This window comes from Oncorhynchus clarkii, chromosome 12, assembly GCF_045791955.1.
Source record: "Oncorhynchus clarkii lewisi isolate Uvic-CL-2024 chromosome 12, UVic_Ocla_1.0, whole genome shotgun sequence".
In the NCBI taxonomy this organism is placed as follows: Eukaryota; Metazoa; Chordata; class Actinopteri; order Salmoniformes; family Salmonidae; genus Oncorhynchus; species Oncorhynchus clarkii.
The window spans coordinates 85,376,963-85,390,284 of NC_092158.1; the positions used below are offsets into that span (position 1 = coordinate 85,376,963).

At 39.3% G+C, this 13,322-nt stretch overlaps 1 gene segment (V, D, J or C); it reads left to right on the plus strand.

The window, feature by feature from the left end:
- The first annotated feature begins 2,703 nt into the window (after positions 1 to 2,703).
- Positions 2,704 to 7,152, plus strand: LOC139421556 (immunoglobulin heavy constant mu-like). The segment is given in 7 exon segments: positions 2,704 to 2,770; positions 3,602 to 3,901; positions 4,103 to 4,387; positions 4,512 to 4,817; positions 5,140 to 5,454; positions 6,289 to 6,443; positions 6,923 to 7,152. Coding segments are annotated over 7 exon segments (1,392 nt in total).
- The last annotated feature ends 6,170 nt before the right edge of the window (positions 7,153 to 13,322 follow it).

The following is a 13,322-nucleotide window of genomic DNA, read 5'->3' on the forward strand; positions in this document are numbered from 1 at the left end:
GTTAAACCATTCATAATGATGTTGACTAAATAACAACTATTAAAGGTTAAACCATTCATAATGATGCTGACTAAATAACAACTATTAAAGGTTAAACCATTCATAATGATGCTGACTAAATAACAACTATTAAAGGTTAAACCATTCATAATGATACTGACTAAATAACAACTATTAAAGGTTAAACCATTAATAATGATGCTGACTAAATAACAACTATTAAAGGTTAAACCATTAATAATGATGCTGACTAAATAACAACTATTAAAGGTTAAACCATTCATAATCATGCTGACTAAATAACAACTATTAAAGGTTAAACCATTCATAATGATGCTGATTAAATAACAACTATTAAAGGTTAAACCATTCATAATGATGCTGACTAAATAACAACTATTAAAGGTTAAACCATTCATAATGATGTTGACTAAATAACAACTATTAAAGGTTAAACCATTCATAATGATGCTGACTAAATAACAACTAATAAAGGTTAAACCATTCATACTGATGCTGATTAAATAACAACTATTAAAGGTTAAACCATTCATAATGATGCTGACTAAATAACAGCTATTAAAGGTTAAACCATTCATAACGATGCTGACTAAATAACAACTATTAAAGGTTAAACCATTCATAATGATGCTGACTAAATAACAACTATTAAAGGTTAAACCATTAATAATGATGCTGACTAAATAACAACTATTAAAGGTTAAACCATTAATAATGATGCTGACTAAATAACAACTATTAAAGGTTAAACCATTCATAACGATGCTGACTAAATAACAACTATTAAAGGTTAAACCATTCATAATGATGCTGACTAAATCACAACTATTAAAGGTTAAACCATTCATAATGATGCTGACTAAATAACAACTATTAAAGGTTAAACCATTCATAATGATGCTGACTAAATAACAACTATTAAAGGTTAAACCATTAATAATGATGCTGACTAATTAACAACTATTAAAGGTTAAACCATTCATACTGATGCTGAACACATAACAACTATTAATGAAGGTTAAACCTTTCATACTAATGCTGACTAAATAACAATGATTTTGAGTTAGGTAAAAATTAAAACATTATTATAAGAAAGGCATATTATAAAAAAGGTTCATACATGTTTATAGCAGTTATAAAGAATTGTACCAGCAAGATTTAGGTCAAATGTTCTAATTAAAAATAATAAATACATTTTCTATAATATATATTACATAACAGTTTCCTGAAGGTAAACAATATCGTAAAATATTCTAAGAAATAATAGATATGTGTATGATCACCCATCCACGACCATCTGAATGTGTTGCTATACTCATAGAACTGGTGTGTGGTTCTGGTGGGAGGTTTTTGTTATGGTGTGTATCACTGTGACTATATGGGGGCCACAGTGATATTACACCGTACAAAAACCCTTTGCTCCTGTATGGACTGAACAGGTCAAATAATTACACCCCAGGACAATGGTATCAATGTAAACCTAATGAAACCTCACCATAAACAGGATTCTGGCCATAGCCATGATATTTGGTTTTATACTGCAACACTTAAATCCATACATTTGCAAACAACTGTTACAAACTAACAATGGATACACCTTTTGTCAGAAACAATAATCCACCAACTCATAGATGAATATGATACTATAAGAGTCTTTAGTATTGTTATAATATATTGTATTAAGGATGGTTTTATGTTTCTTATACCTCACTGAGAGCAGACAGAGTTGTATGGAATCCATATGAAGATGTGAAGGAGGTGTTTTTGTGCTGGGGTATATCACTGTGATATGGGGTGGGCTGGGGGGCACAGTGAAATGAGGCTGTACAAAAACCTCAGAGACAAAACCTGCATTATATCTGCATGAGGATTGGGACAATGGGGAGAAACCATACAATATTCTTCAAATGATCGTCTGATATTGATATAACCCCATTGTAAATTGTTTTACATTTTTTTAAAGTTTATTTTGATGGAGTGATGTCATGACATGGACCTGAGCATCATTTTTTTTTTTTATGTATACAAAACTGAATTCACAACATCTGTCCTCAAGAAATCAGGTGTATGATAATATTACAATATTGCATTATATTTTCATCTCTGTTGGATTCATTATCATGACTTTTAAGCTGCCTATTTAGGTGCAGGGTTTTTGTACAGGCAGTGAATGGAGACAGAGCACTGTGATGCTTTTGACTACTGGGGTAAAGGGACACAAGTCACCGTCTCAACAGGTAAGCAAACTTAAATGTATTATATCCATAGAATGTTTAATTTCCCCATTCTATTTTGTGTGTAGAAAGAACAGATTTTTGTCTTTTTCATTTTTCAGATGCAAAATGTAATTGAAAAGACCTGTTCGTAGTCCACTAAAGAAATGGTTTACATCAATTTGCCTATTTCCTTGAAAGTCAAATAGTTCCTCAAATTCTAGGTTCTGCTGTTGTAGAATAATGCAGATGTTTGTTTCCTAAAGTCTTATAAATAGAAACCCGTTCCTCAGAAATGTACAGTCTAAGAGAAAATGTTACATATTGTGGAAATTGACCAAGTGTGACTCTGTGACAATGTAGTATCTATTTAGATTTGTTTCTACAAACCAATGTACTTTGAAGTTATCAAGATCAGTTGAAACTGATTGCTGTAAAGAGGGTGGTTTTTGTATTGTTTGGCATATGCCCTTGTCACACTGTGTATAGCTACTTTGACTATTGGGGGAAAGGAACAATGGTCACAGTCTCATCAGGTAAGCCATTGTTTTTGTGAGTTTTATTAATGCATTCAAATTGTTGTAGTTTGAAGATAAATCATGGTTTTATGGGGAAAAGTGGACATTACTACTTGGATAATGTTGTTAGTGTAGCACACCTAGAAAAAGAAGTATATTGTTTGTTCATCTGTCCACATACGTGTTTCACTTTTTGCGATTGATGTTTAATTAGTTGACTATGTAGACTTTGGTTTAGGTAAAAAATGACCATGTGAAAATGAAGGCATTCATATTGGAGTCTAACACATAAACTGATTATAGGTATAGTAATTAAAGTTAATCTTAGTCTATATTGATTTGAGTATTAATTGTCATCACCTTAATCCATATAAATAATTAAATTAAAATGTTTATTAGTGGAACAGTATGTTTTATTTGACAGTTCTGTTTTCACTGGTAAATGTGTCTACAATTTAATGTGTTAATGTGTATTTAATTGTGCCTTCCTGTATTACACCTTTTCTAAAATGTTTATTCTATTCTTCTGAGCCAGTGACTTTATGTTCATATTCTTCTATTGTATTATTTCTTATTGTTGTTGCATTGTTGAGAAGGAACCTGAAAGTAAGTATTTGTATTACACTACATACAACTAATAAAAGTAGAAACATAGTGGTAGTTATACCTCAAAGAATACAAGACAGCCAACTACATGGAACTAAATGGTGCCTTATAGTGTAAGATTAAATGGACAAGTAGTTCTCAGGTTATACCTGTGTAATGACCATTTTACCATGGTAATTCCTAGTAGTTACCTGGTCATTTTGTACATTCAAATCAAGTGTTGCCTTTCTTTCTTTCTTGCAGCAGCCACAGCCCCCCCTACTCTACTCACTCTTATGAACTGTGGAACCCCTTCTAACGACATCTACAGCATCGGTTGTCTAGCTACCGGCTTTTCACCTTCCTCACTCACCTTCAAGTGGACAGACGCCAGCGGGAAAGCGCTGACGGACTTCGTCCAGTATCCGGCAGTCCAGAGTGGGGGAGCCTACATCGGAGTCAGTCAGGTCCGTGTGGCTAAGAACGTCTGGGAAAACTCAAAGTCTTTCAGTTGTTCTGTGGAACATCTTGGAAGTGAACAGACAGCAGTCATCAATAAACCAGGTAAGATCTGGTCATTAAATATATTTTCTTTATGAAGTTGGTTCTATTTTTCTAAAGATTACATTTGAATGTTTGTGATGTAAACTATTTATGTTTAGAAAACCTGATTATAAAATTATACTTGGTGTTTACCCTGGATGTCTTATTTCTATAAGGGGTTAAACTAACATGCATACATTTTCTTTACCTCCCGCTACACAGTCTCAAAGTCTCCATCAGTGTCTTTGCTTTCGGGGCCCATTGGCACCACCCAGTACCTGATGTGTATGATTGAAGATTTCACCCCCAATAAAGTCACTGTCACCTGGAAGAAGAATGACAAGGAGGTGGAGGGCCAGACCCCTACTGTAGGCCTACAGCCATCAGGCCTCTACTCAGCCAGCAGTCTGCTGAAGGTCAACAACACTGATTGGAGCAACAAGGTCAAGTACAGCTGTGTGGTGGAGCACCAGGGACAACCCACCATCAAGACAATCTCCAAAACAGGTCTGTACATAGGAGAAGACTGTACTACAAATAATGTCATGTTCACATTCAGTATATATATTATTTAGTGTAGTTCCTCATCAGTAATATGTCCTGATTTTATACTGCTTCTCTCCCCTTTCAGAACCACTGACGGTGACTCTGAACCCACCGAGTGTGAAAAATGTGTTCATGGACAACCAAGCAGTGCTGGACTGTGTCATCAGTGGTACAGACCAGAACACAGTGGCTGGTACCACTATCACCTGGCAGGTCAACGGAAATAACGAGATGGAAAAAATTGTTGAATCAAAGGGCAACCTGAACAGCAGGGTCAGTACTCTGACCATAAACCAGACAAGGTGGACCAATGTCAACAAAGTCCAGTGTTCTGCCATGAAGAGTGGCGAAGACACACCGGTCATTCAGGACCTCAGCTTCACCAAAGGAAGTAGGTCACTGAAACATCTCAATGTGGTTGTGATTAGTGGTCACATACTCCAGGTTCTGGAGAGGGAGACACAGGATGTGCAGACTTTTGCTCCAGCCCAACGCTAACATACCTGAGTCAGCAAATCAACTAATCACTAACTAATTATCACCTTTGCTTAGTTGAATCAGGTGTGTTAGTGCTGGACTGGAACAGAAACCTGCACAGAACCAGGGTTAAGGACCACTAGGTTGATTTTAAACTGATATTCACATACTGGTTTTCATATGTACCTACACATACATGAGTGTAACGTTTCTCCTTAAAATGAATCCTCTTACAGGTGAAGCCCCTTCAGTGTCCATCCACCTTCTCCCGGAGGAAGACACCAAGAAGGAGGGGGATGTGACTCTGGTGTGCCTGGTGGTCAGCCCGTCTCTCTGTGACGTCTACATCATGTGGAAGGAGGACAGCGGCGAGTACCAGGATGGGGTCACCAGCCCTCCTCAGAAAACCCCGGAAGGCAACTACTCTGTCACGAGTGTCTTCACCGTCAAAACAAATAAGTGGGAGGGAGACTCGGTTTTCACATGTGCCGTCAAGCACAGCTTGGACAACAACACAGCACCTCAGGAGAGGAGTGTGTCAAAGTCCATGGGTAACTCATGTGAAGACAAGTGATGTTAACCTGTGTGTTGTGTCATTGTGTCTCCTTATTGACTCCTCTGTGGGTCAGAATAGCCAATTACAACGTGTATCCCCTGTTATCCTCTATGATGTTTTCATTGTTGTCCTTGTTGAGTTAAAGTTAACATGTTAGTGTTGTCATTGTTTTGTTGACTGTAAGCATATTGCCAATTGTGATATTGTCCAGTCTAATGTGGTGTAAAATGTCAGTGCTATTGCACAGTCTTGTGTTGCCGTTGTTGTCCTTTGTCATTGTTCAATGTGTCTTCTTAATGTGGAGGCTGGCTAATAAACAATACCGCATATGAGATCACATGGTTTGATGTTCGTATATCAATTGCTTAAAGTCTTAGAAAATGTACTGGTCTACTGTACATCAAACATAATGAAGACAATTGTCATGAAAAGACAACAGTACTAAATAGCCTACATAGTAGTATTATGCTTCCAGTAAGGTGGTCATGGATGTACTATTTAGTGTATTGGTGTAGTTTGACATAATGTGAGTGGGTGTGCATGATAATATTAGGCCAAGATATGAGTCTGCACAGATCAGTTTTATGTGTTCTCTGTGGGTTGATGTGTGTGTCTGTGTGTGTACATATCATTTGAACTCAATTAGCTGTATTTGTTAGAATATGATAAAGACTAATACAATACAGGTTTACAATACACAGACACACACGAACACGCATGAATACATACAAACACACATGAACACGCAGACACACACACACAGACACACACACACGCAGACACAAGTATACATACGTTCCTCACCACCTGTCTCTCTCCCTGTTCTCAGCGAACATCCTACTGACTGAGCCTGAAGCGGGCTTTGCTCTGAGCTGCACGGACAACGTTGAGGATGATTTCAGCAGCCTGTGGTCCACCACCTCCTCCTTTATCGTCCTCTTTCTTCTCTCCCTCACCTACAGCACAGTACTCAGCCTGGTCAAGGTACTGACACCACTTATTTTACGTGATTGTAGACTTCTGATGAAGGCCATTGGCAGCAGAAACGTCACAATTTTAAATAAAATAATTATTTATGAAGTGTTTAATTGAGTGTGAGCATTTCACTACACTAGCAATAACATCTGCTAAATATGTGTTTTTTTACCTTTATTTAACTAGGCAAGTCAATAAGAACAAATTCTTATTTTCAATGACGGTGGGTTAACTGCCTATTCAGGGGCAGAACAACAGATTTGTACCTTGTCAGCTCGGGGATTTCAACTTGCAACCTTTCAGTTACTAGTCCAATGCTCTAACCACTAGGCTACCCTGCCGACCAATAACATCTGATTTGATTTGATTGAGAGCGAGAGTTGCTCCTTACTGAGGAGAAACTCTTTGTGGGCCAAAGGTAACCCACTTTGTTCCACTTTGTTGTCTGTTTATTGTAATAATCTGTATCTGTCTCTGCCTCTTTGCAGATGAAGCAGTGAAGAACACATGATGGACTGCAGAGATAGATGTGTCTAAATTAGAAAGATGGTTATGGCACAGTGTTCTTCAGTAATAATGTTATGTATATATCCAATTCATTATTGATTATGATTGATTCGTTTTGTTGATCTCAATATTATGCAAGCATTGTGGTGATGTGTTATTTTTCCTTCATTGATTTCTATTGTACACTATCATTAAATCTAAGTGTATCCTCTGATGTCTCTGTGATCTTTTTCACTGTAATAAAGTCTAAGATTTAGCTAGTCATTGTCTTTTTACTGAGACATTCACTGGATACTAATCCTGGGAGATATCCAAAAACATTACTGATTTCTGCTGGGAGTGTTTCTGCTTGGCAGAGTTTTCTATGGAGGCAATTTACAGCTGTATTCCTTCACAGGACAGATTTAAACAACGTTGTGCTATATCTGTAATACTCAACTAAGACTTAAACATTCTGTTATCAGTTGATCTGAGGGGGTTTCTTGGTTCTCTAACTTGTCTAATAACAGTGTCATGCAAAAGCAGCTTCCTCTCTCTCTATCCCCTTGATACCACACCGGTGGCACTGAAACTGTCCAGCAACTGCCAGGGCTACAAATACACTTCCTTGAAAGAAGAGAAATACTGCATGTACGATAGCAACGCAACGCACACACACACACACACACACACACACACACACACACACACACACACACACACACACACACACACACACACACACACACACACACACACACACACACACACACACACACACACACACACACACAAACACATTACAATTTAGCAGATTAACGCTTGAGTGATAAATGAGCAGATGATGGTGTGCAAGTAGAGATACTGGTGTGCAAAGAGCAGAAAAGTAAATAAAGACAATATGGGGATGAGGTAGGTAGATTGGGTGGGCTATTTACAGAGGGACTATGTACAGCTGCATCGATCGGTTATCTGCTCAGATAGCTGATGTTTAAAGTTAGTGAGGGAAATCTACGTCTCCAGCTTCAGCGATTTTTGCAATTCGTTCCAGTCACTGGCAGCAAAGAACTGGAAGGAAAGGCGGCCAAAGGAGGTGTTGGCTTTGGGGATGACCAGTGAGATATACCTGCTGGAGCGCGTGCTACGGGTGGGTGTTGTTATCGTGACCAGTGAGCTGAGATAAGGTGGAGCTTTACCTAGCATAGACTTATAGATGACCTGGAGCCAGTTGGTCTGGCTACGAATATGTAGCGAGGGCCAGTCAACTAGAGCGTTCAGGTCGCAGTGGTGGGTGGTATAAGGGGCTTTGGTAAAAAAACGGATGGCACTGTGATAGACTGCATCCAGTTTGCTGAGTAGAGTATTGGAGGCTATTTTGTAGATGACATCTCCGAAGTCGAGGATCGGTAGGATAGTCAGTTTTACGAGGGTAAGTTTGGCGGCGTGAGTGAAAGAGGCTTTGTTGCGAAATAGGAAGCCGATTCTAGATTTGATTTTGGATTGGAGATGTTTAATATGAATCTGGAAGGAGAGTTTACAGTCTAGCCAGACACCTAGGTATTTGTAGCTGCACATCTTGGTGGGGGGTTTGTACAGGGTTAAACCACTGTGCCACATAGCGGGTTACAATGATACAGTCCATGACAAAAACCTACCACTTCTACCAATCACAGAGTGTGAGAGTGCTGACACCTAAGGAACACAGACATATACATTCTGATTATCTATAGGCAGCTAACCTACACGTGCTGGTACATTTATACACATCAACTCAAACAAATGTCCATACTCTTTAGGCCTACTTCAGACAAGAACAACTTTAAAACAGACATACACTGAGGAACAACTACTTTTTATATACACTGTAAATCATGTGATCTAAAAATTAGCTTGAATTGAACTTCAATAGTATATGTAAATGACACTGGATTGAAAAGACATTGTCGACATGGAGACATTGGAGATTTCAGTCAATTTATCTGAGGATTCTGTGGCTGTCTGTAACACGCATGCACACACAAGCGCTAGCACACACGTACATTGTAATATTGTTGTATGGTGGTATTATACATGTTGTATTGTAGATATGTAGTGGTGTAATAATGTTATATGATGTACTGCTTTATCTTTTGTTCTATATGTAATATAAGTGCCTTAATGTGTTTGGACCCCAGGAAGAGTGATGGGGATCCCTAATAAATACAAATACAAATACATGGGCTTTGTAATGGTGTGAGTCACTGTGTACGGGAATGGCCACAGTGATAAACATCAATACTAAAACCCCTCCATGGACATGAGGGTTGGCAGGATGGTACTGTCTGCACACTGACTACACTCTGGACCCATATGGGAGATCATTTCACTGCTTTGAATTTGGATGGTCATATTCTCATCTTCGTTTTCTCCATCCCAGTATTGGTTGCTATTCTACTATTGTGTCCTATGTTTCTGATTTCATACTGATTCCTACTCTGCTGTTTTTAGCCATATTGATGAATGACAATCATGTTTATTTTTCTGACATGCCTGTCCATATAAATATACAATGTAGCACCCTTTAAAGGACGTCTATCCTTACATTAAAGATGTAACAATCATGGTTATCACGTTTTCCAGACATATAGCTTAATTTACAGGAGGTATTGACTACCAAGTATTATATATACTCATATCAAATACTGCCTCATTCCACTCACTGTAGCAGAATTTAGAAACATTCTATATCGCCACCTACTGATATATAGCAATGTCAAGTGCTCCATTTGAGGTTATTTGATAGGCTACATGAGGGATTGATGAGACGTTTTATGTTTCCTCCATAAAGACGTTAAGACCATATTGTTCATAATCAATTGTTGGGAAACAATGAGTGTACAGAACACAACAGATGCTTCTTTTTGATATTAAGAGAAAAGGCATCAATGTCAAAGGTTTCACACAGCTGCCCTCACTACATTGTAAATTCCTGTCTAGACACAAGGGGGATGTATTTGTACGGGGATGTATCACAGTGCAGTATAACAGCCACAGTGATACACTTCCCCCTCTCTAACATAGATGCTGGGCTTAGAGTGCGTATTAGGGCAGAAACTAGGTGAAGAGCATAGTGTGTATTCCTCATACGTTTGGTTCACCATGCATGGTATATTCATAGGTAGTTATTTGTAATTCTGTTTTATCAACATATTTATTGTTTGTTAATTAAGGAGAAACATTTGTCGATGAGTATTGGCAATACAGTTGGAATGAAGTGGGAAAGAGGTTTAGGCTTAAACATGATCTAGAATTGTATTTATTTATTTATTTTTCCTGCCTTCATTTAACCAGGTAGGCTAGTTGAGAACAAGTTCTCATTTGCAACTGCAACCTGGCCAAGATAAAGCAAAGCAGTTTGACACATACAACAACACAGAGTTCCACATGGAATAAACAAACATACAATCAATAATATAGTAGGATAATCTATATACAGTATGTGCAAATGAGGTAGGATAAGAGAGGTAGGCAATAAATAGGCAATGGCGGCAAAGTAATTACAATATAGCAATTAAACACTGGAATGGTAGGATCTGCAGGGGATGAATGTGCAAGTTGAGATACTGCGGTGCAAAGGACCAAGATAAATAAATAAATAAATGCAGTATGGGGATGAGGTAGATTGGATGGGCTATTTACAGATCAGGTGCGGACAGCAATCAGTTGAAGAGCATGAATTTAGTTTTACTTGCATTTAAGAGCAGTTGGAGGCCACGGAAGGAGAGTTGTATGGCATTGAAGCTCATCTAGAGGTTAGTTAACACACACAGTGTCCAACGAATGGCCGGAGGTATACAGAATGGTGTCGTCTGCATAGAGGTGGAACAAAGAATCACCAGCAGCGAGAGCGACATCATTGATGTATACAGAGAAGAGAGTCGGCCCAAGAATGGAACCCTGTGGCACCCCCATAGAGACTGCCAGAGGTCCGGACAACAGGCCCTCCGATTTGACATACTGAACTCTATCAGAGAAGTAGTTGGTGAACCAAGCGAAGCAATCATTTGAGAAACGAAGGCTGTTGAGTCTGCCATAAAGAATGTTGTGATTGACAGAGTCGAAGCCTTAGCCAGGTCGATGAACACGGCTGCACAGTAATGTCTCTTATCGATGGCGGTTATGATATCGTTTAGGACCTTGAGCGTGGCTGAGGTGCACCTATGACCAGCTCTGAAACCAGATTGTATAGCAGAGAAGTTGCGGTGAGATTCGAAATGGTCGGTAATCTGTGATCTTAGAAAGGCAAGGTAGAATAGATATAGGTCTGTAGCAGTTTGGGTCTACAGTGTCTCCCCCTCTGAAGAGCGGGACGACCGCGGCAGCTTTCCAATCTATGGGAATCTGAGATGATACGAAAGAGAGGTTGAACAGGCTAGTAATAGGGGTTGCAACAATTTCAGCAGATCATTTAAGAAAGAGAGGTTCCAGATTGTCTAGCCCGGCTGATTTGTAGGGGTCCAGATTTTGCAGCTCATTCAGAACATCAGCTATCTGGATTTGGGTGAAGGAGAAGTGGTGGAGGTTTGGGTGAGTTGCTATGGGGAGTGCAGGGCTGTTGACCAGGTTAGGGGTAGCCAGGTGGAAAGCATGGCCAGCCGTAGAAAAATGCTTATCGAAATTCTCAATTATTGTGGACTTATCGGTTGTGACAGTGTTTCCTAGCCTCAGTGCAGTGGGCAGCTGGGAGGAGGTGCTCTTATTCTCCATGGACTTTACAGTGTCCCAGAACTTTTTTGAGTTTGTACTACAGGTGGGCAAATTTCTGTTTGAAAAAGCTAGCCTTAGCTTTCCTAACTGCCTGAGTATATTGGTTCATAACTTCCTTGAAAAGTTGCATATCACGGGGGCTATTCGATGCTAATGCAGAACGCCACAGGATGTTTTTGTGCTGGTCAAGGGCAGACCGGTCTGGAGTGAACGAAGGGCTATATCTATTCCTGGTTCTAAATTTGAATGGAGCAAGCTTATTTAAGATGGTGAGGAAGGCACTTTTAAAGAATAACCAGGCATCAACTACTGACGGGATGAGGTCAATGAGGTCAATGTCATTCCAGGATACCCCGGCCAGGTCGATTAGAAAGGCCTGTTCGCTGAAGTGTTTTAGGGAGTGTTTGACAGTGATGAGGGGTGGTCGTTTGACCGCAGACCCATTACGGATGCAGGCAATGAGGCAGTGATCGCTGAGATCTTGGTTGAAAACAGCAGAGGTGTATTTGGAGGGCGAGTTAGTTAGGATGATATCTATGATGTTGTCCGTGTTTAGGAATTTGGGGTTGTACCTGGTAGGTTCATAGATCATTTGTGTGAGATTGAGGGCATCTAGCTTAGATTGTAGGATGGCCTAGGTGTTAAGCATGTCTCAGTTTAGGTCACCTAGCAGCACGAGCTCAGAAGATAGATGGGGGGGCAATCAATTCACATATGGTGTCTAGGGCACAGCTGGGGGCAGAGGGTGGTCTATAGCAAGCAGCAACGGTGAGAGACTTGTTTCTGGAAAGGTGAATTTTTAGAAGTAGAAGCTCGAATTGTTTTGGTACAGACCTGGATAGTAAGATAGAACTATGCAGGCTCTCTCTGCAGTAGATTGCAACACCGCCCCCTTTGGCAGTTCTATCTTATGATGATTATGATTTATTAAAGGTGATTGTTAATGAAAGGTCCAGACATATAGCTTTATTTACAGGAGGTCTTGACATTCTGAAACAAAACCCATGCCTCTTAAGTAGAACCAATGAATGTTGAACATGTACAGACTTAAGTAAATTTAAGGCCCACTCTATCCTGTCTCAGGTGCCAGACACCAGACAGAGCACTCCATCTACAGTGGATTGTTGCTTTTCAAACAGTTATTATGCTGTGAAGTCATGCAACTGAACAGAAAGGATAACAATGCTAATGTTTTCAGCTACAGTTGTGGTCTGTAGCACCACCAAGGACCATTAGAACTTTACCTCATAAGAATCTGACTTTCTGGGCCTGAGAAATTGAAACTTTAATGTAATGTTTAAGAGGTAAAATGTACAAGTAACCAAATAGATTCTGACCAAATTGACTGAACATTTCATACATACTTAGAGTATGGAATAAACATATTTATAGTTACTTTTGTCATAATTATTATGCTTTAAGTCACACAGAAACATGATATTTTCCATCATTTTGGTCAGGCTAAACTATGTTTGATAATCCATTCTGTTCCACACAGGTCCTGTTCTCTAATTTTCACAGTGTTGTCTGTTTCTCTCACACACCCCACCCCTCTTTCTTCCCCTCTGTGACCCTCACAGCTGTGTGGCACCACGCTTGGTAAACTCCAGTCTCTCACCTGGTTGTTTCAGGGTCCCAGTTTAGCATCTCTGATGA